This window comes from Bombyx mori, chromosome 4 (assembly GCF_030269925.1).
Source record: "Bombyx mori chromosome 4, ASM3026992v2".
NCBI lineage: Eukaryota > Metazoa > Arthropoda > Insecta > Lepidoptera > Bombycidae > Bombyx > Bombyx mori.
Window position 1 is genome coordinate 9204341 of NC_085110.1, and position 15625 is coordinate 9219965.

The 15625-nt window shown below is 36.3% G+C and overlaps 2 protein-coding genes across 2 annotated transcripts; one reads left to right on the forward strand and one right to left on the reverse strand.

The window, feature by feature from the left end:
* Positions 1-1920: 1920 nt before the first annotated feature.
* On the forward strand, positions 1921-5087 carry LOC101736233 (transmembrane protein 164). Its single transcript, XM_004927539.5, has 6 exons — positions 1921-2197; positions 2333-2515; positions 2598-2714; positions 2822-2900; positions 2983-3083; positions 3163-5087. Exons 1-6 carry the CDS (start codon positions 2063-2065, stop codon positions 3409-3411), a joined length of 864 nt encoding a protein of 287 aa, XP_004927596.1. The 5' UTR covers positions 1921-2062; the 3' UTR covers positions 3412-5087.
* Positions 5088-10559: 5472 nt separating this feature from the next.
* LOC101746270 (F-box/SPRY domain-containing protein 1) lies at positions 10560-14129 on the reverse strand. The gene is made up of 4 exons (XM_038010668.2): positions 12818-14129; positions 12453-12726; positions 11419-11509; positions 10560-10887 (listed from the first exon to the last, which is right to left on the reverse strand). Exons 1-4 carry the CDS (start codon positions 13144-13146, stop codon positions 10793-10795), a joined length of 789 nt encoding a protein of 262 aa, XP_037866596.1. The 5' UTR covers positions 13147-14129; the 3' UTR covers positions 10560-10792.
* Positions 14130-15625: the final 1496 nt, after the last annotated feature.

Consider the following 15625-nt stretch of genomic DNA (forward strand, 5'->3'; position numbering starts at 1 on the left):
ATATGGATAATTTGAGGACTTTTTGGTAGGAAAGCGAGATGTTGTGATTTTGAATGGATTTAATTATTATTAATTTTTTTTATTGCTTGGATGGATGGACGAGCTCACAGCCCACCTGATGTTAAGTGGTTACTGGAGCCCATAGACATCTACAACGTAACGTCAACACTACAACCAGACGGCGCAGCTCACCCTAAGGACGTCCGGCCGACGGAGTCTTCGAGGCGAATCGAAGGCTCTACAACGTCGGGCGCGCTAGAGCTCGAATATATTAAGTGTATAATCTATGCGCTAGAGTGCTGGTAGCGCGCCGCGCGGCCTCTACGAGCTTACTTACTCCTGATACAGCATTAATTTTGTAACCGTTCTCGAAAAAAAATCTTTACTCGAATTCACAATAAAATGCACATCGATGAATAATAAAACGCACATATCACTATCCGTCAAATTGACAGCACTGCCAATCTACAAAAAGAATTTAGGGGAATTCCTTAGGCATAACTTTTGAATTTCTCTCAACTGAGTTGTCATGATTAAAGTGGGGTTGCAACCTGTCACGACCTATTTTGAAAATAGGAGAAATTTCCAAAATTTCGTTCGCTCGAGATTTCTGGTATGGATTCAAGGGCCCCCTGAGCTTGGGGGCCCCGGGGCACTGCCCCGCCTAGCCCCTAGGTAGCTAAGCCACTGCTTCTCACTCAAACACGGACAGAGCAACATCTTTTTTTTTTTTATTGCTTAGATGTGTGGACGAGCTCACAGCCCACCTGGTGTTAAGTGGTTACTGGAGCCCATAGACATCTACAACGTAAATGCGCCACACACCTTGAGATATAGTTCTAAGGTCTCAGTATTATAGTCACAACGGCTGCCCCACCCTTCAAAACCGAAACGCATTACTGTTTCACGGCAGCAAGGGCGGATCCAGCTTTGGCACCAGGAGACCCCCTCCATAGTCAAATTTAGATTCGTTCGTTCCCAAACGTTTGCCATTATACAAAGTTATTATATTATATTAAATTAATTAAATATTGAAGGTATGTAGTTACATAAAATCTGTATGGTGACAAAATATATAAATAAAATCATTATATTCAATTAGTGGTCCACCTAAGTTCTGGAACCAGCTCAAGGGGTGGTCATGAGCCCCATGACCCCCCCCCCCCCTAGATCCGCCATTGCACGGCAGAAATAGGCGGGGCGGTGGTACCTTCCCGTGCGGATTCACAAGAGGTCCTACCACCAGTAATTACGCAAATTATAATTTTGGGGGTTTGATTTTTATTACACGATGTTATTCCTTCACCGTGGAACTCAATCGTGAACATTTGTTAAGTACGTATTTTCATTAGAAAAATTGGTACCCGCCTGCGAGATTCGAACACCGGTGCATCGTTCGATATGAATGTACCGGACGTCTTATCCTTTAGGCCACGACGACTTCTAAAGATCTAAAGATTCTAAAGATTCTAAAAATCTTAGAGTTTTATAAAAATATAATATTGTAATGGTGTAATAGTGTACAAAGTGTTTGTAATATAATTATAACATGAAGCAGAGTGTTTATAAATCACCTACAGAACCGAGTCCCCTCAAATTTAACCCTCCAACACACTTAATTTCATTTCACTTCATATTGTTATTTGCAGATAATTACTACATAAATCAAATTATTTTCTTAACCTAATTTATCTATACCGTCTCACGCTGCTAATTTAATTCATACTTACACTGATATTAATAATGGTCAACATGGACAGTTTCCCTGCGTTTTTTATTACTCATAAACTGTAAATAAATAAAACGGCGAAAAAAATATTATTACTTGACACTGGCTAATGCACAAAGCATGCGAGCCACAATAAAAAAGAGCGTGTATTCGGTGTATACTGTATTGTCAATTTAATAAGTGTATAATCTATGGTCAGTGTGTAATAAGTCTCTATTATCTATGAATATTGTACAAATGAGCCGAGTCAATTTATTTAGTATAACTAGACTTTAGTTAGAAGTAAAGACGTTTTTGCTCAAATAAAATTGATGAATTGAATATGTTATAAAAATGTTCGAATGGGCGTATAGTGGTGCAAATAAAGCTGTCCCAAGAAATGTGGGCCCTGAATGTGCCTTCTTTTTGACACCCCAGAGAAAAATTATTGAAACTATAATTGTATTTCTAATATGTGTTTATTTATTAGTATGTATTTATTTTTCTTTAATTAATACCAAGTTTAAATTGGTATAAATACTTAAATTTAACTTGAATACCTAGCGAACATTGAATTCTGGCAAAAGTTTAAATCATTTCAATTAAAAACTATTCGAATTTTAGGTGAAGACTTATCCAATATTAAAAATACCCATTGATACGGATTACACCAAAAGTGACAGAGGCGGCAAACGATTGCTTTTAATCCTTTTAGCACTATTATGGGGAATGGAAATAGGGTTTAAATTTGCTTCACACACTGTGATATATTTGTTGAATCCATGTCATGTAACAACATTAATACAAGTAAGTAATGGAAAAACTTTTAGGATAATGTTTAGGACACTTTTGAACTCTACTTATATAAAATATTTAAATTTATTTTCAGATTTATTTACTAGCTGCTCCACCAAGTAAAATTGTTACAGCATTGTTTAGAATTCATTTATATTTGTTAAATGGACCTCTTCTTGCATTTTTATTTCCAGAAACAGCTTCCAGGAAGGTATATTTGTGAATTTTTTTCATTTCATAGTAAAAACATTTATGAATTTGCATTGCAAATGCAAATTTGAATTGCTAATTTTATTAATGTGAAGTTGTCATCAACAGATTTTTGTGGAAGCTGCCTTGTACTGGATACAACATGGTATGATGTGTATTATACCTTATTATTTATTGAGACTTGGAGGTAAGAAATTGTTTCTTTAGTAAAATTATTAGGTAATTTAAACAATTAGATTAATTTTGACTATTTTTTTATTTTATTTCAGGCGTATATAATATTGAACCCATAAGAGATTTTAATTGGTCTGTATTTAGCTATTGTCTAAATTTGCTCTATCATTTCATCATATTACAAATTATAGCCATTGTAAGTACAAATAACAATATTATTGATAAATTAATATTATGAAATGAACTATATCATTAAAAATGATTAACATTTTCAGCCAGCCCAAGTGAACTTGAATCATATGCTTTGTCCAGCCATCCTGGATCCATTTGACGGACCGTGGTACCGTGTTGTAGCTGTGCTTCATCAAGCATTACTATGTCCAATACTTGGCAAAGCATATTGCCTTATTGCAGAATTCTGTTTAACAAAATTTCCACCTACCAAAGTTAAACCCCAAATGAAAGACTGCTTGCAAGAAAACAAATTTCCGCACCAGCTTGCCACACATTCTCATAATGATTAAATGTTTTAAATCATTTGAATGGCCTATAATCTCATTTGAGGTGCCTAATAGAATAATAAAGTTTAAATTGTCTAATATAGAATATATAATATAATCTGTCGCGTCCACTTGGTTATGATAACATTTAAGATAATAATTAAGTCCTGAAAAACATTTTTATTCATAACTAAAGTAAATCAATGTACCCAAACGAAGAATAGCCTTAATAGGCTTAAGTTAGTTGAGCAGCTATCCTCAATAGAATTCATTTACCATAGATACAATTTCATACTCCATAAGTGGAAGCAGATAGAAGAAGCGGTATGAGGATGGTGAACTAATCATGATGAGTAATATATTCACAAGAAGTCGAATAATGTTACCAATATTAGTTACATATCACTAATACTCGCAAGGCCATAGTGTATGTCAGTCACCTCACTTTGTCATGACTAAACCCTTTGAACTGCATCAAATAACCCAATGGTAGTTGTTCGTACTTTGACTACTTCTACTACCACACTTGAAGCAAAATTGCTTCCAGAGCCAGTTGGTACAAGAACTATCATTGGCCACACTTCAGAATGTAGCAGTTCCAGGTAGAAAGTTTAATTCTAATCTGGTGATGGGTTTTGGTATGGTCAATGACATGATGGGATCATTCCATATTAAGTAGTTCTCAGAGCAGAGGTGTAGGGTAATAAGGGTATTAAATGATGAAATGTTTCCGAAAGTGTTAAGTGCAATAGCATCACTAAGAGTATTTTGCACATGGGAGATCGTCTTGTCCGTGGGCGCTTAAAGAAAATTATAAGGAAGGTGTATGAAAATGTTTTAAAGTTAGACAAAAAGAGCCCTGTATGGGATCACGTCTCAATTTTATATAAGCCATACAATTTTTCTTTACTTGAAATGAAATGCCTTTTCTTGCTCCTTTAACTTTTATTTTTTAACGCTAACTACACGTCAAATATCTCAGAACAGTTAAAAACACATAATATTATAAAGCTTTTATAAGTACGACTGTAGGATGATCACATTACCGAGTATTTACGAAGTGTTAAAAAAAAATTAAAGTGAAAATTTAAATAATATTTTATATGATTTTTAACGTAATAAAATACAACTATGCAAAATCAATAGAACAAAAAATTTCATTTTAGTATAAATTATAATTATATTATAATTAATTATGTATAATAAAATTAATAATAATATAATTAAATTATAATTAATTTAAACGTATTATAAGAATTTTCTTGTCGTTAGTTATGTCGTCCTCCAGTTAAAAAGTAAAGTAAAGGCGATGATAAATTAGAAAAAGTTTAAACATCGCCACGTCTTTGAAATGGTTCAAAGAATAATTTACATTGTACACGGTCTGGTTTTTTTTTTAAATACATTACACGGTATTAGTTAGAAACATATTTTCAACCACAGAGACCACAATTGAATATTGAAATGTCGTTCATAAAGCGGTCTTTACAATTCGTAAGTTACTAAGCATACATTGTATTCACTTTATAATGTTTATAGTTAATTGATAATGCAAAAGACAGATCATGGTGTAGCTATTTCTAGGTTACCCCTGAAAATAACACCAGTATAATAAAACGCCAATGATTTTTTGGTAATACCTTAGTCAAGTTTATGAACATTATGCGGAACTGTATGCAATAAAATTGGGAGCAGCAAAATCGTTTATTTTTTCCTTATGTGTTGTTCCTACATAAAGTACGTAGTTAGTTACGTACGTCCTGGTAGGTCTATACATCAAATAAACTTTGTTACATAGGTATGAACATACCTATGCAAAATTTTAATCGTAGTGTTTAAAATTGATTACATACATTGTAATAGGGGTATTTATTAACTGCATGTTGTTTATTTTGATCTGAAACTGAGCAAACATTCAATTCAAAAATCAAATCTTGGATCCCAGGGCTATATTAATTTTTCTTGAATCTTCAATTTCACGTCGCCGCCTGCTGTCGCGTCAGAACAAATACGTACCTAAGTACCTACCTAATAAAGTGGATTGAGACTGGCGAGTGACATAAAAAACAATCTAATTAACTTATTGGACTAGGCAGGGCATCGGCACACTTTATCGACTTATTTTAATTTTATGCTCGTAAGTATTGTGTATCAGTATTGCATAACTTCTATAATTTGTGTAAAAGTTTCGTTGTAGGGCGTATCCTGAGCTCACGGGTACGTACCACCATCTTGCTCTTTCTAAAATGAGAAGTACCGAATGCCATATGGATCGAAGGCTATATGCAATACGATCGAAACATTAACTTCTCGTTCCAAGGTAGGGGGTTGACTGATGACACTCATTTTGTGGTCCAATCGTTGGGCTCGGATCAACGGAGTGTTAGATTCTGCGAAGCACTGCTCTTGCTAGGGTTAGTGTTAGCAAATTCTCTCAGATTCACCCCGTGAGCTCGCTTACCTGTGCGTAGCTAGAATAGCCCCTTAGGCTACCAGCGAATAGGTAGGAAAAATAATCATTAGATGAAAACCCATAACGAATCACGGATTAGTCGTGCCGCACATATACAGTTACAAAGTTTGTTGAATTTGTTGAACACTTCCTTTTGTTTAACTATATTGTTGGTGCTCTCCAATGACCCTAAATTATAAAAGTTTATTTATTTTAGAATAAACTGATACAGGGAAATATAACGACCTCGAGTGTAAAATTTCCCATATTTACTAGAGTACCTAAGCGCTGCATGGGTATTCAACATAATTTTCGTTTTTCCCATGTTCATATTCCATCCACTCTGATAGAAGCTCTACTGAGGTCATTGAACGTTTCACCCCTGTACAATTTTTGTACAGTACAAGAATATTTATATTTATGTACTCATCGTGGCCTAAGGGATAAGACGTCCGGTGCATTCGTTTAGAGCGATGCAACGGTGTTCGAATCCCACAGGCGGGTACCAATTTTTGCGTAATATTTTGAGAGTCCGCACGGGTAGGTACCACCGCCCTGCCTATTTTCGCCGTGAAGCAGTAATGCGTTTCGGTTTGAAGGGTGGGGTTGTCGTAACTATATTGGGACCTTAGAAAATATCTCAAGGTGGGTGGCGCATTTACGTTGTAGATTTCTATAGGCTCCAGTAACCACTTAACACCAGGTGGGCTGTGAGCTCGTCCACCCATGTAAGCAATAAAAAATAAAAATTACTAGGTATTTGCTAGGTAGGTCCAATTTCGAAAAAGAAGTCAATCGTCGAATCCAACTCGGACGGGCAGCGTTCGTAAAGTTACGTAAAATCTTCTCATCATAAATACCAGTGTCTCAAGACAAAAGTCTTTGACCAGTGTGTGTTGCCAGTGATGACATATGGCACTGAAACGTTCCCGCTCATAATAGGCTTTATCAGAAAGCTCAAGATCACCCAAAGATCAATGGAGAAGGCTAAGCTCGGAGTTTCCTTCCGAGATCAAATCAAGAATGAGGAGATTCGCAGGAAAATCATGGTAACCGATATAGCCGAAAGGATTGCGAAGTTGAAGTGGCAGTGGGCAGAGCACATTGCTCATAGATAGCCGTTGGGTTGAAAAGTTCTCGAGTGGCGACCACGTAACGGAAGACTTAGCGTGGGTAGGCCATCTATGGATAGGCCTCCCACACAGTGGACCGACGCCCTATTGAGGTTTGCAGGGATCCGCTGGATGCAGACAACGCCTGACCAGTCATTGTGACGGGGCTTGGAGGAGGCTTTGTTCGGCAGTGAACTGAAAGATAGATAGATAGAAAAAACTGATACAAAATATTAAAATATATTAATTCTCTTTGATCTGTGATTATACAAATTAAGAAAATTATATATGCTGCTGTCAATCTTTACTATGTCCTTTATTCCTCTATTGTTAAACTATCGGGCATAGTGGCCTTACTCAATTTCGGCCATTTACACATTTTTTTCTGAACTGATATCTTTACGATCTTTGTTCCAAAGCGCATTTTTTCTGCATAATTTGATTTTATTGGAGCCCTAATTCATCTCGATGAAATTTACGCTAGAGTGGTATGGACGTATCGTATCCACGTATCAATGAATATTTTCTTATAGTATTCTATCAATGATAAATGTTTTGTAGCTTATGTGGCTTGTCTGCGTGGAACATCATTTCTCACCCGTGGAACATTTTGCTACTAAACCAAATGTACCGAAACAGCAGGCAAATTAAATATGTTGAATTGTCTTTTTCGTTCATTGATGTATTAAAAAATCCTTATATAATATTAATCTATACTAATACCTAGTCAGGTCATAAATTCTGTCACATGTTTAATGTAAAATAATTGAAACAAGTTTATTCATTATGTAACCATTCATACACCAAAATGAACTTAACAAAACATAGATTCTTATAACACTAAAGTTTATTCAAAATGACCTCCGTGATTTTGAATACAGGCCTTCAATCTGCGCGGCCAGTCGTCTATCGCAGCACGAACGAGGTCCATGTCAATATCGGCGGCTGCCTTAATCAAGGATGTCTTGAGTGACTCCAAATTGGGATGAGGCTTTGAGCACGCCTTTTCCTCCAAGTGTTGCCATATCTTTTAATCTAACGGATTCAAATCTGGACTGGAGGAGGGCCAGTCTTCGTGCCGGATGAAGTCGATTTCACGCGCCGCCAGCCAGTCTTGTGTGCTCTTCGCTCTATGAGCTGGCGCCGAATCTTGTTGGAATACCCAATGCCTGTTATTGAACATGGTATGAGAAACAGGTTCCACAAGGTTCGTCAGGACTGTATTTTGATACACAACTGCATTCGTTTTTACACCTTTCTCACATAAATGTACCTCTGTTAAGCCCCAATAAGAAACTCCCAACCATACCATGAGCGAGGATGGAAAATGACCTCGTTGGATACGCGGAATACGGTTGCTCGCTTCTTCACTACTGTGTGCGTACACCTTATCATTTTGTTGTAGCTCTCTTCTACGGTAAAAAATTTTTCATCCGAAAAAAGAATTTCCCGATATTTTTTCCCGCGTACCGCTTCAACAAAGCGCGGCATCTCTTCAGTCTCAGGTCCATTAGACGAGCATTCAAACGATGTCCTGTTTTTCTTCGATATGCCCGAAGCCCCAAGTCTTCATTTAACACCCTTTTCACCGTGGTTCTGCTTAACCCCATCTGAAGGGCCAACAGTTTCTGCTTACGTTTGGGATTTCTTTGAATTCGCGCCTTCACAGCTTTTATCACTGCTGGAGTCCTAACGGACCGAGGGCAACCACTTCTTGACCTGTCATCTACACTAGAGTCTTCATTGTATCGTTTGATGGTACGATAAACGAATCTTTTGGTTATATTCAAATTTTTCAGAATGTTAAAAATTTGAAATGACGCGTAACCACAACGATGCAACGCAATAACTGCAACACGGTCTTCTTTAAGCGTCCACTCCATATTTAAAAATGAGTAAAATTCTAAAAGTATACATTTTTATTTTCATGAACAATTCGAAATTCGAATTCAATAAACTTTTTTGTGGCCAGCATTCTAAAAGAAAAGTTTTTACTGTGTGACAATACTTATGACCTGACTAGTTATATAAATCTACAATGGTTTTTACGGAAGTTCCGTTATAACTGCTGAACCATGCATCCAATTGACTTGAAACTTTGTATCCATGTAGAAAATACATGTACCTAATGGATAGGCTAATATTTATATGAGTGTTGGACTCCCTAATAATAATGTTAATTTTAAATGCGCAGCGAAGCGGGTGAGTACGGCTAGTATTTTTATATATCAATGTTTTCGTTACATCAAGTTCCAAATCGCAACGGTTCTCTGAGAGCTCGCACGGGTAGGTACCACTGTCTATTTCGGCCGTTAGACAGTAATGTGATTCGGTTTGAAGGGTGGAGTAGGGTTGTATTAAAGAACTGAGTCTTAAAACTTATGTCTCAATGTGGATGGCGGCATTTTCGTGGTTCATGCCCACACCGTCTCTAACCCCTAAACACTGCGTCGACCGTGAGCTCACAACGTACAACTTGCCATCTGAACTGAGTTCTACATGTAGGGGTCTACGTGAGTATCCCAAGAGATTATTTTTTTAATTTGCTGAGTTGCTTATTCTTGTATAGTGTGCACTAAAACTTAAACAGCATCCCAAGTACAATAGAAATCAGACTGGAAAATCACCGATTTAGGAACAAAAACTCCTCCTTGCGTCATATTCCTCATTGCTGAGGGTCGTGACCACCCTTTTGTGTCACCTTCGCCCGCACGATCTTTCTCTATCTATTGCGGTGTAGTTTTTTTTTATTGCCCATGTTGGCAGACGATCATACGGCCCACCTGATGGTGAGTGGTTAACGTCGCCCATGGACTTCAACGTTCGTTGTGAAACGTGGAATCAAGAGCGGTGCGAATCTGGTCGGACCAACGTATTGGACTGCGCCCCCGAGGTCTTTTTCCATCTACCTTACCAGTCATGACGACCAGTGCAATATGACCGAAGTATTCAAGGACTCTGCGAAGACACTCGGATGACAGCCTCAAGGAGATTTTGAGTTCTTGCAAAATTGATACGATGGTCCGAAATGCTGTCCACGGAATACAGCATCTTTCTCCAGCACCACATCTCAAAGGCGTCAATGCGTCTGCGGTCTGCAGATATCAGTGACCAGGTCTCAGCGCCATACGAAAAAATCGAGAAGACTAGTACCAGTTTGGTTTTGGTCTTTACGGATATGTTGCAATCTTTCCAGATTTTTCTGAGCTGAGTCATGGTACTCTTAGCCATACCAATTCTCCGGCGCACCTTCCTTTCGCACGAGCCATTGTTACTGGTTGGAACCCAGGTAATTAAAGTTGTCCACTATTTCTAGGTCTAATGCGCCAGTGAGTTCCAATTTTCCAGACCTATTCACCACCATGACTTTGGTTATAAACCTGTTTATGGAAAGTCCCATCTCCTTGCTTAACAATAACAAAACAAAAGAACAAAAACTGACTGTCGTTAAATGTACGACAAATTAGTGATAAAATTCTTAATCAAGTGGTACTAATTAGTTCAAACTATACTGCATTTTGGTTAATAATAATAACAGATTCCATCGTTTATTTATTACTACAATATTTAAGGATAACATATACAAGAATAAAAAAGAAAAAACAAGATGATATCTCTATGATTTATATAATGAATACCTACATAACATAATATAATCTGTAAGAAATAAATAATATTGACAAATGTAAAATAGAAAATTGCACATTTTAAGTAGCATAAAACAAAAACAGAATAATTTCATATCAAATACTATTAAGAATACAAACCAAGATGTTTTCCAGAATGTCATTATATCACAATTATTTGACTAGATACCAGTTACAATTAAGTAGATTTTCTATCAGCCATCTAGCGGAGGACCTACATACACCATAGAAACTTCTGTATTTCCATACACTGCTGATATAGTTGGATAAAGTCTTTTATTGGGTAGACCTGAAAAGTGAAATTTTATAATATAATAAACAGCTGTTCATGTACATACATAATCTATGTACTAAAAATAGTTTTTGATCATATTTTAAAATAATAATTTGTAGTCAAATTGATTTTTATTTCCTTCTTGTTTTTTATTGCTTAAGATGGAAGGGACGAGCTCACAGCCCACCTGGTGTTAAGTGGTTACCGGAGCCCATAGACATCTACAACATAAATGCGCCACCCACCTTGAGATATTAGTTCTAAGATCTCAGTATAGTTACTGCCCCGTCCTTCAAACTGAAACACATTACTGCTTCACGGCAGAAATAGGCAGGACAGTGGTACCTACCCGCGCTGACTCACAAGAGGTCCTACCACCAGTAAGTACCTACCACTTTTTAAAATACAACAATCTGTTATGATTGTAATAATAATATATTGGTATCAAACTAAAATTAATGTCTAATGACATAACTATAACATGATTTTGATCACTCTCTCTTGACTTTATTATACATATGTATTATTAAATTTTTATTTCATTACCACGGAATGCAACACCTAAAAATTCATAATTCCTTTCAAATGAGAGGGTGTGACGATCACAATCAAGTATCACTCTTATTCTTTCACCAACCTGGAAGATATTTATTAGATTTAACCAAATCATAGAAACACAACAGTAGTCAGCTATATAATACATTACATAAATAAACCCCATTAAATCCAAAACATTCATTAATATCGTTTTACATACATCTATTCTTGGTTTACACATTAACAGTCAGAATGATACTACTTTTGTGGATATTTCTGCTGAGAAGCAGTGATGTCATAATCAGATAGATTTTTACACTGTAACTACTTAAAGCTACAGAGGTTATCTTCCATATCTATTCTAATAAAACAGAGATATGCCTTTTCACTTTAGTGTGTTCATAAATCATCATCATCATTCCTTCCTATTACCCTCTGCTGGGGTGTAGGGCTCGAATCAATTTTTTCCATTTACATCAGTCTTGGGCAGTCTGTTCTAGCTCCTCCCACGTCATGCCCAAGACCCCTAGCTCCTGCTCCTAAATATTATATTATATTGCTCCTGTTCATAAATAGTCAAAATAATTGTTTGCTGGACAAATTATATTCTATAAAATATTCTAATCTACAAGGTCACTAGTTTGAGGGTCAGGAACACAAAAGTGGCTGTTATTGCCTATTATAGTCATATCTACTTCTATTAGATATTGTTTAGTTCAAAACATAGAAAAAAAATTATGTGTAAAACTTCAATTATTTATAAAATAATAGATCATAATTTTTAGCAACATTTACTAGCAAGATAAAATCATTGGAACGATTTTTTAATAAACAGTGAGGTTATTTGCTATAATACAAAGGGAGGACAAAACCTTCAAATGAGACCCTAATAGACCCTATGCATTAACTGGTTTTTATTTCTGTTGAATTACATAGTGTATTTAATTTGAAAAATGTAATTAAATTTAAATTAATCAATAATTTGTATGCTTTAATGTTAAGGAGCTATTTTTTGTATGTTATAAATAGAATAAAAGCATTACTTGATATTTGGGGCAGTTATTTAACAATGGATAGTGTCCTTGAGTATCACCATTGTGTAATAAATGATTATCAACAAGATTCCAGCCCCAACTCAGTTCATCTGAACCAAGCAATCCTACATATCCTTGACATTGCAATGGTGCATCTCTAGTTGACACCCCTATGACAGCTACTGTGCCAAGGGGACCTTCCCATATAATTTCCCAAGCATGACGACCACGATAAAATCCAACCTTTCCTCTACAAGCATCTGTACTCTGTGCTACAGGATTTCTGAAATTAATGTATTGGACTTAGTTTCTTGAAATGACACCATTATCAAATTTTCATACATATACTCTAAAGAGCATTTAAAATTCATTACCTGTGTAAAGTAAATCCATTTGGTTTGATATAAATGTTTCTCGAACAATCATACGGATTCCAAGCATGGCAATATGCTCTAAGTTTTTCTCTATAAGTTCTGAGGCACGAAAGTAAATCAGATTTCATCATTTCTTCTGTTAATCTTCTATAACAATGATATCTCCACACTTCATTATTCTCATCACTGAGCATTCTATACCAAGTCTTACATACCAACGCACAGTTTCGAATATCTCTCAATCTTAGATACAAAAAAATAAGTTCCAAAATATGGTCAGGTATGATTTCAGCAAAAGCATATTTTTTGTATCTATGAATTTGACGCATCTTATTGTAGAAATAAGCATTTAATTTTAAATGCACAATTTTGGTAGTTATTTAATACCTTTTTAGAAAGATCTATGGTTACAGCGGGTTAGTGATTGAATTTTAATATTATTGCTTTTGATGAAATTTATTGGAAATTCTGAGTTTCAGGTTAAGTTGTTTTATTTTGTTTTGTCCACTTTGGACTTTTGTTACAAAAGGGACAGGTCTCAAACAGCCAGTCATCAAGTATGGAAAAATAATATTTAAAACGAGCTTCACAATTTCTAAACAACGCTATCGAATCAGCAGACAATATCTAAAGATTAACACTTTAATGATAACATAGTAAAACACGATTAGTTGAAAATTTGTTGTTTTTATTGTTAATATATGAATGTTCTCCTACGTACTTATCAGGCTCAGGACTGCCTGAAATGAATATTAATACTTACCAGAAAATAAGAAGATTTTATTTCATTTGGGAAGATGAATAATGGAGTAAAAACTACTTGAGCACTACTGTGACATGAAAATCGGTGTAACGAAAAAGCGACACTGAAAAAGGCAAAAAGATATGTCTAAAGGATTATTAGCCTGCGAGAGAATAACACGGAATAATTCTGAAAGTTTTACTTTTACTTCGTTTTACTGCACACATGCTCTTTAATATTAGTTAGTTATTCATATAGTTTGCGGTAGGCAGCGGCTTGGCTCTGCCCCTGGCATTGCTGAAGTCGAAGAAGTAACCACTCACCATCAGGTGGGCCGTATGCTCGTCTGCCTACAAGGGCAATAAAAAAAAAACATATTCATAGTTTCTGTAGTTAATTGTTTGTCACGTTATGATTTTTTAAATACATTAATTTCCCCACTGACCCATTAAACCCGAATTAAATGTTATATTCTGCCAATTTAGGATTTCTTCAGATTTTATAGTGGTAACTTAACACATCTTACACCAAGTCGTCATTGTCTGCCTTTAAAAAAATGTTATGAACCGCTTAGGTTTCCTACTTCAGTGGAACCGCTTAGTGGAGAAGATTTTTGAAACTTTTTTTTTAATTGATAGATGGGTCAAAGATCTCACGGCTCAATTGGTGTGGGTGGTGGTACTGACCCATGCGCACTCACAAGACGACCTACCACCAGTAACTACGCAAATTATATTTTTTCAAGTTTGATTTTTATTACGCGATGTTATTTTTTCACCATGGAAGTCAATCGTGTTTTTTTTTTAAATACATATTTCATTGGAAATTGTTTTGGAATGTCCCCACCTGTGTGTGGGATTGGATCACCAATGCATCGCTACACACGAATGCACCGGACATCTTATCCTTTAGGCCACGACGACGACATACAAATGTACACAAGTTTAGGAAAATATTTCAAGTCGTATGACCTACTTCAGGTTTTTCTAAATTCGTCATTGAAATTTGAATAAATTCCCCCCATTGCACTGTTTTCAAATCGGCATGGGCAGTTGGCGGCTCTTTGCGTGTGCGTACCAGGCTCACCATAAACCGGGAGGAGTGGCGATTGCTCACGAAACGCATAACATCTACCCACAGTAATGATGCTGAATGACGACCACGACCGCTCTGACAAGAGTGATACGACAAAAGACAAGGATATTGAAAGGTTACTTTTTCGTTAATTTCATATGATGTTATGATAACGTTACGTTAATTTCATATGATGATAAAAAATGGCGAGCTTAACTCAACAATTGAGTTTTCTACCAGCTAACCGTTCTTAACGAAGAAAAGCTTTAAATGAGTGAATTTATGTGATTATGCTCCATTTTACATTTTGTCTAACAGATACGGTTTCATTCATTTTATTTTAAATACTTATTCAATGGGCTAGGTGTCTTTTGCCACCCAGTGGAATATTGTATCAAAAAACAATCAACTATAAATTTTAGTAGACTAACACCGGTCACTCACATGCGCACGAATACGCAAACCCACAAGTGTAGGACGACATTTGCGAATGATTATGCAAAGTTTTCGCTGCATTCGTGGTTTTCCAAGCTGTATCGGTTTTTTAAGAGACATCAAAGCGCGCGAGCCTCGAACCTTCGCGTAGTCTCCCACACATTCGCTTGCCCAGTTGCGCCGACGATTGCGAAGGTAACGGACGTATACTATACGCCATTTTCATAGTTCGTGACGTCTACTGTGTAGCGTATCTTCATCAAAAGAAATCCCATAAAAACAGCATGGCTGTTAATGATGTCTGGGAAAGAATTAAAAACTCTTTCTCTTCAATGTTCTATTGACGAATTAAAAAGGAGGAGAAATTCGTGAGACATTCGTAAACAAGTGTAGGAGGAAGCGCAAACGGGTTCGCAAATTGATTATGCGAACCCATTTGCACAGCCGCTAGGTTTGCGAATGAATGTTTGACGGCCCTTCACATGCGCACAAACATTCGTACAATGTACGAATATTTGCGCGCATGTCAGTGGCCGGCATTAGACAACAGTTTCAAG

Excerpts from the sequence above, each read along its gene's own strand:
- LOC101746270 (XM_038010668.2), bottom strand. The coding sequence starts at position 13,146 with ATGCGTCAAATTCATAGATACAAAAAATATGCTTTTGCTGAAATCATA. Across the intron at positions 12,727-12,817 it reads AATGGATTTACTTTACACAG|AAATCCTGTAGCACAGAGTA; the intron begins GTAATGAATTTT and ends CATTAATTTCAG. Across the intron at positions 10,888-11,418 it reads TTTAGGTGTTGCATTCCGTG|GTCTACCCAATAAAAGACTT; the intron begins GTAATGAAATAA and ends TTCACTTTTCAG.
- LOC101736233 (XM_004927539.5), top strand. The coding sequence starts at position 2,063 with ATGTTCGAATGGGCGTATAGTGGTGCAAATAAAGCTGTCCCAAGAAAT. Across the intron at positions 2,715-2,821 it reads CAGAAACAGCTTCCAGGAAG|ATTTTTGTGGAAGCTGCCTT; the intron begins GTATATTTGTGA and ends TGTCATCAACAG. Across the intron at positions 2,901-2,982 it reads TTATTTATTGAGACTTGGAG|GCGTATATAATATTGAACCC; the intron begins GTAAGAAATTGT and ends ATTTTATTTCAG.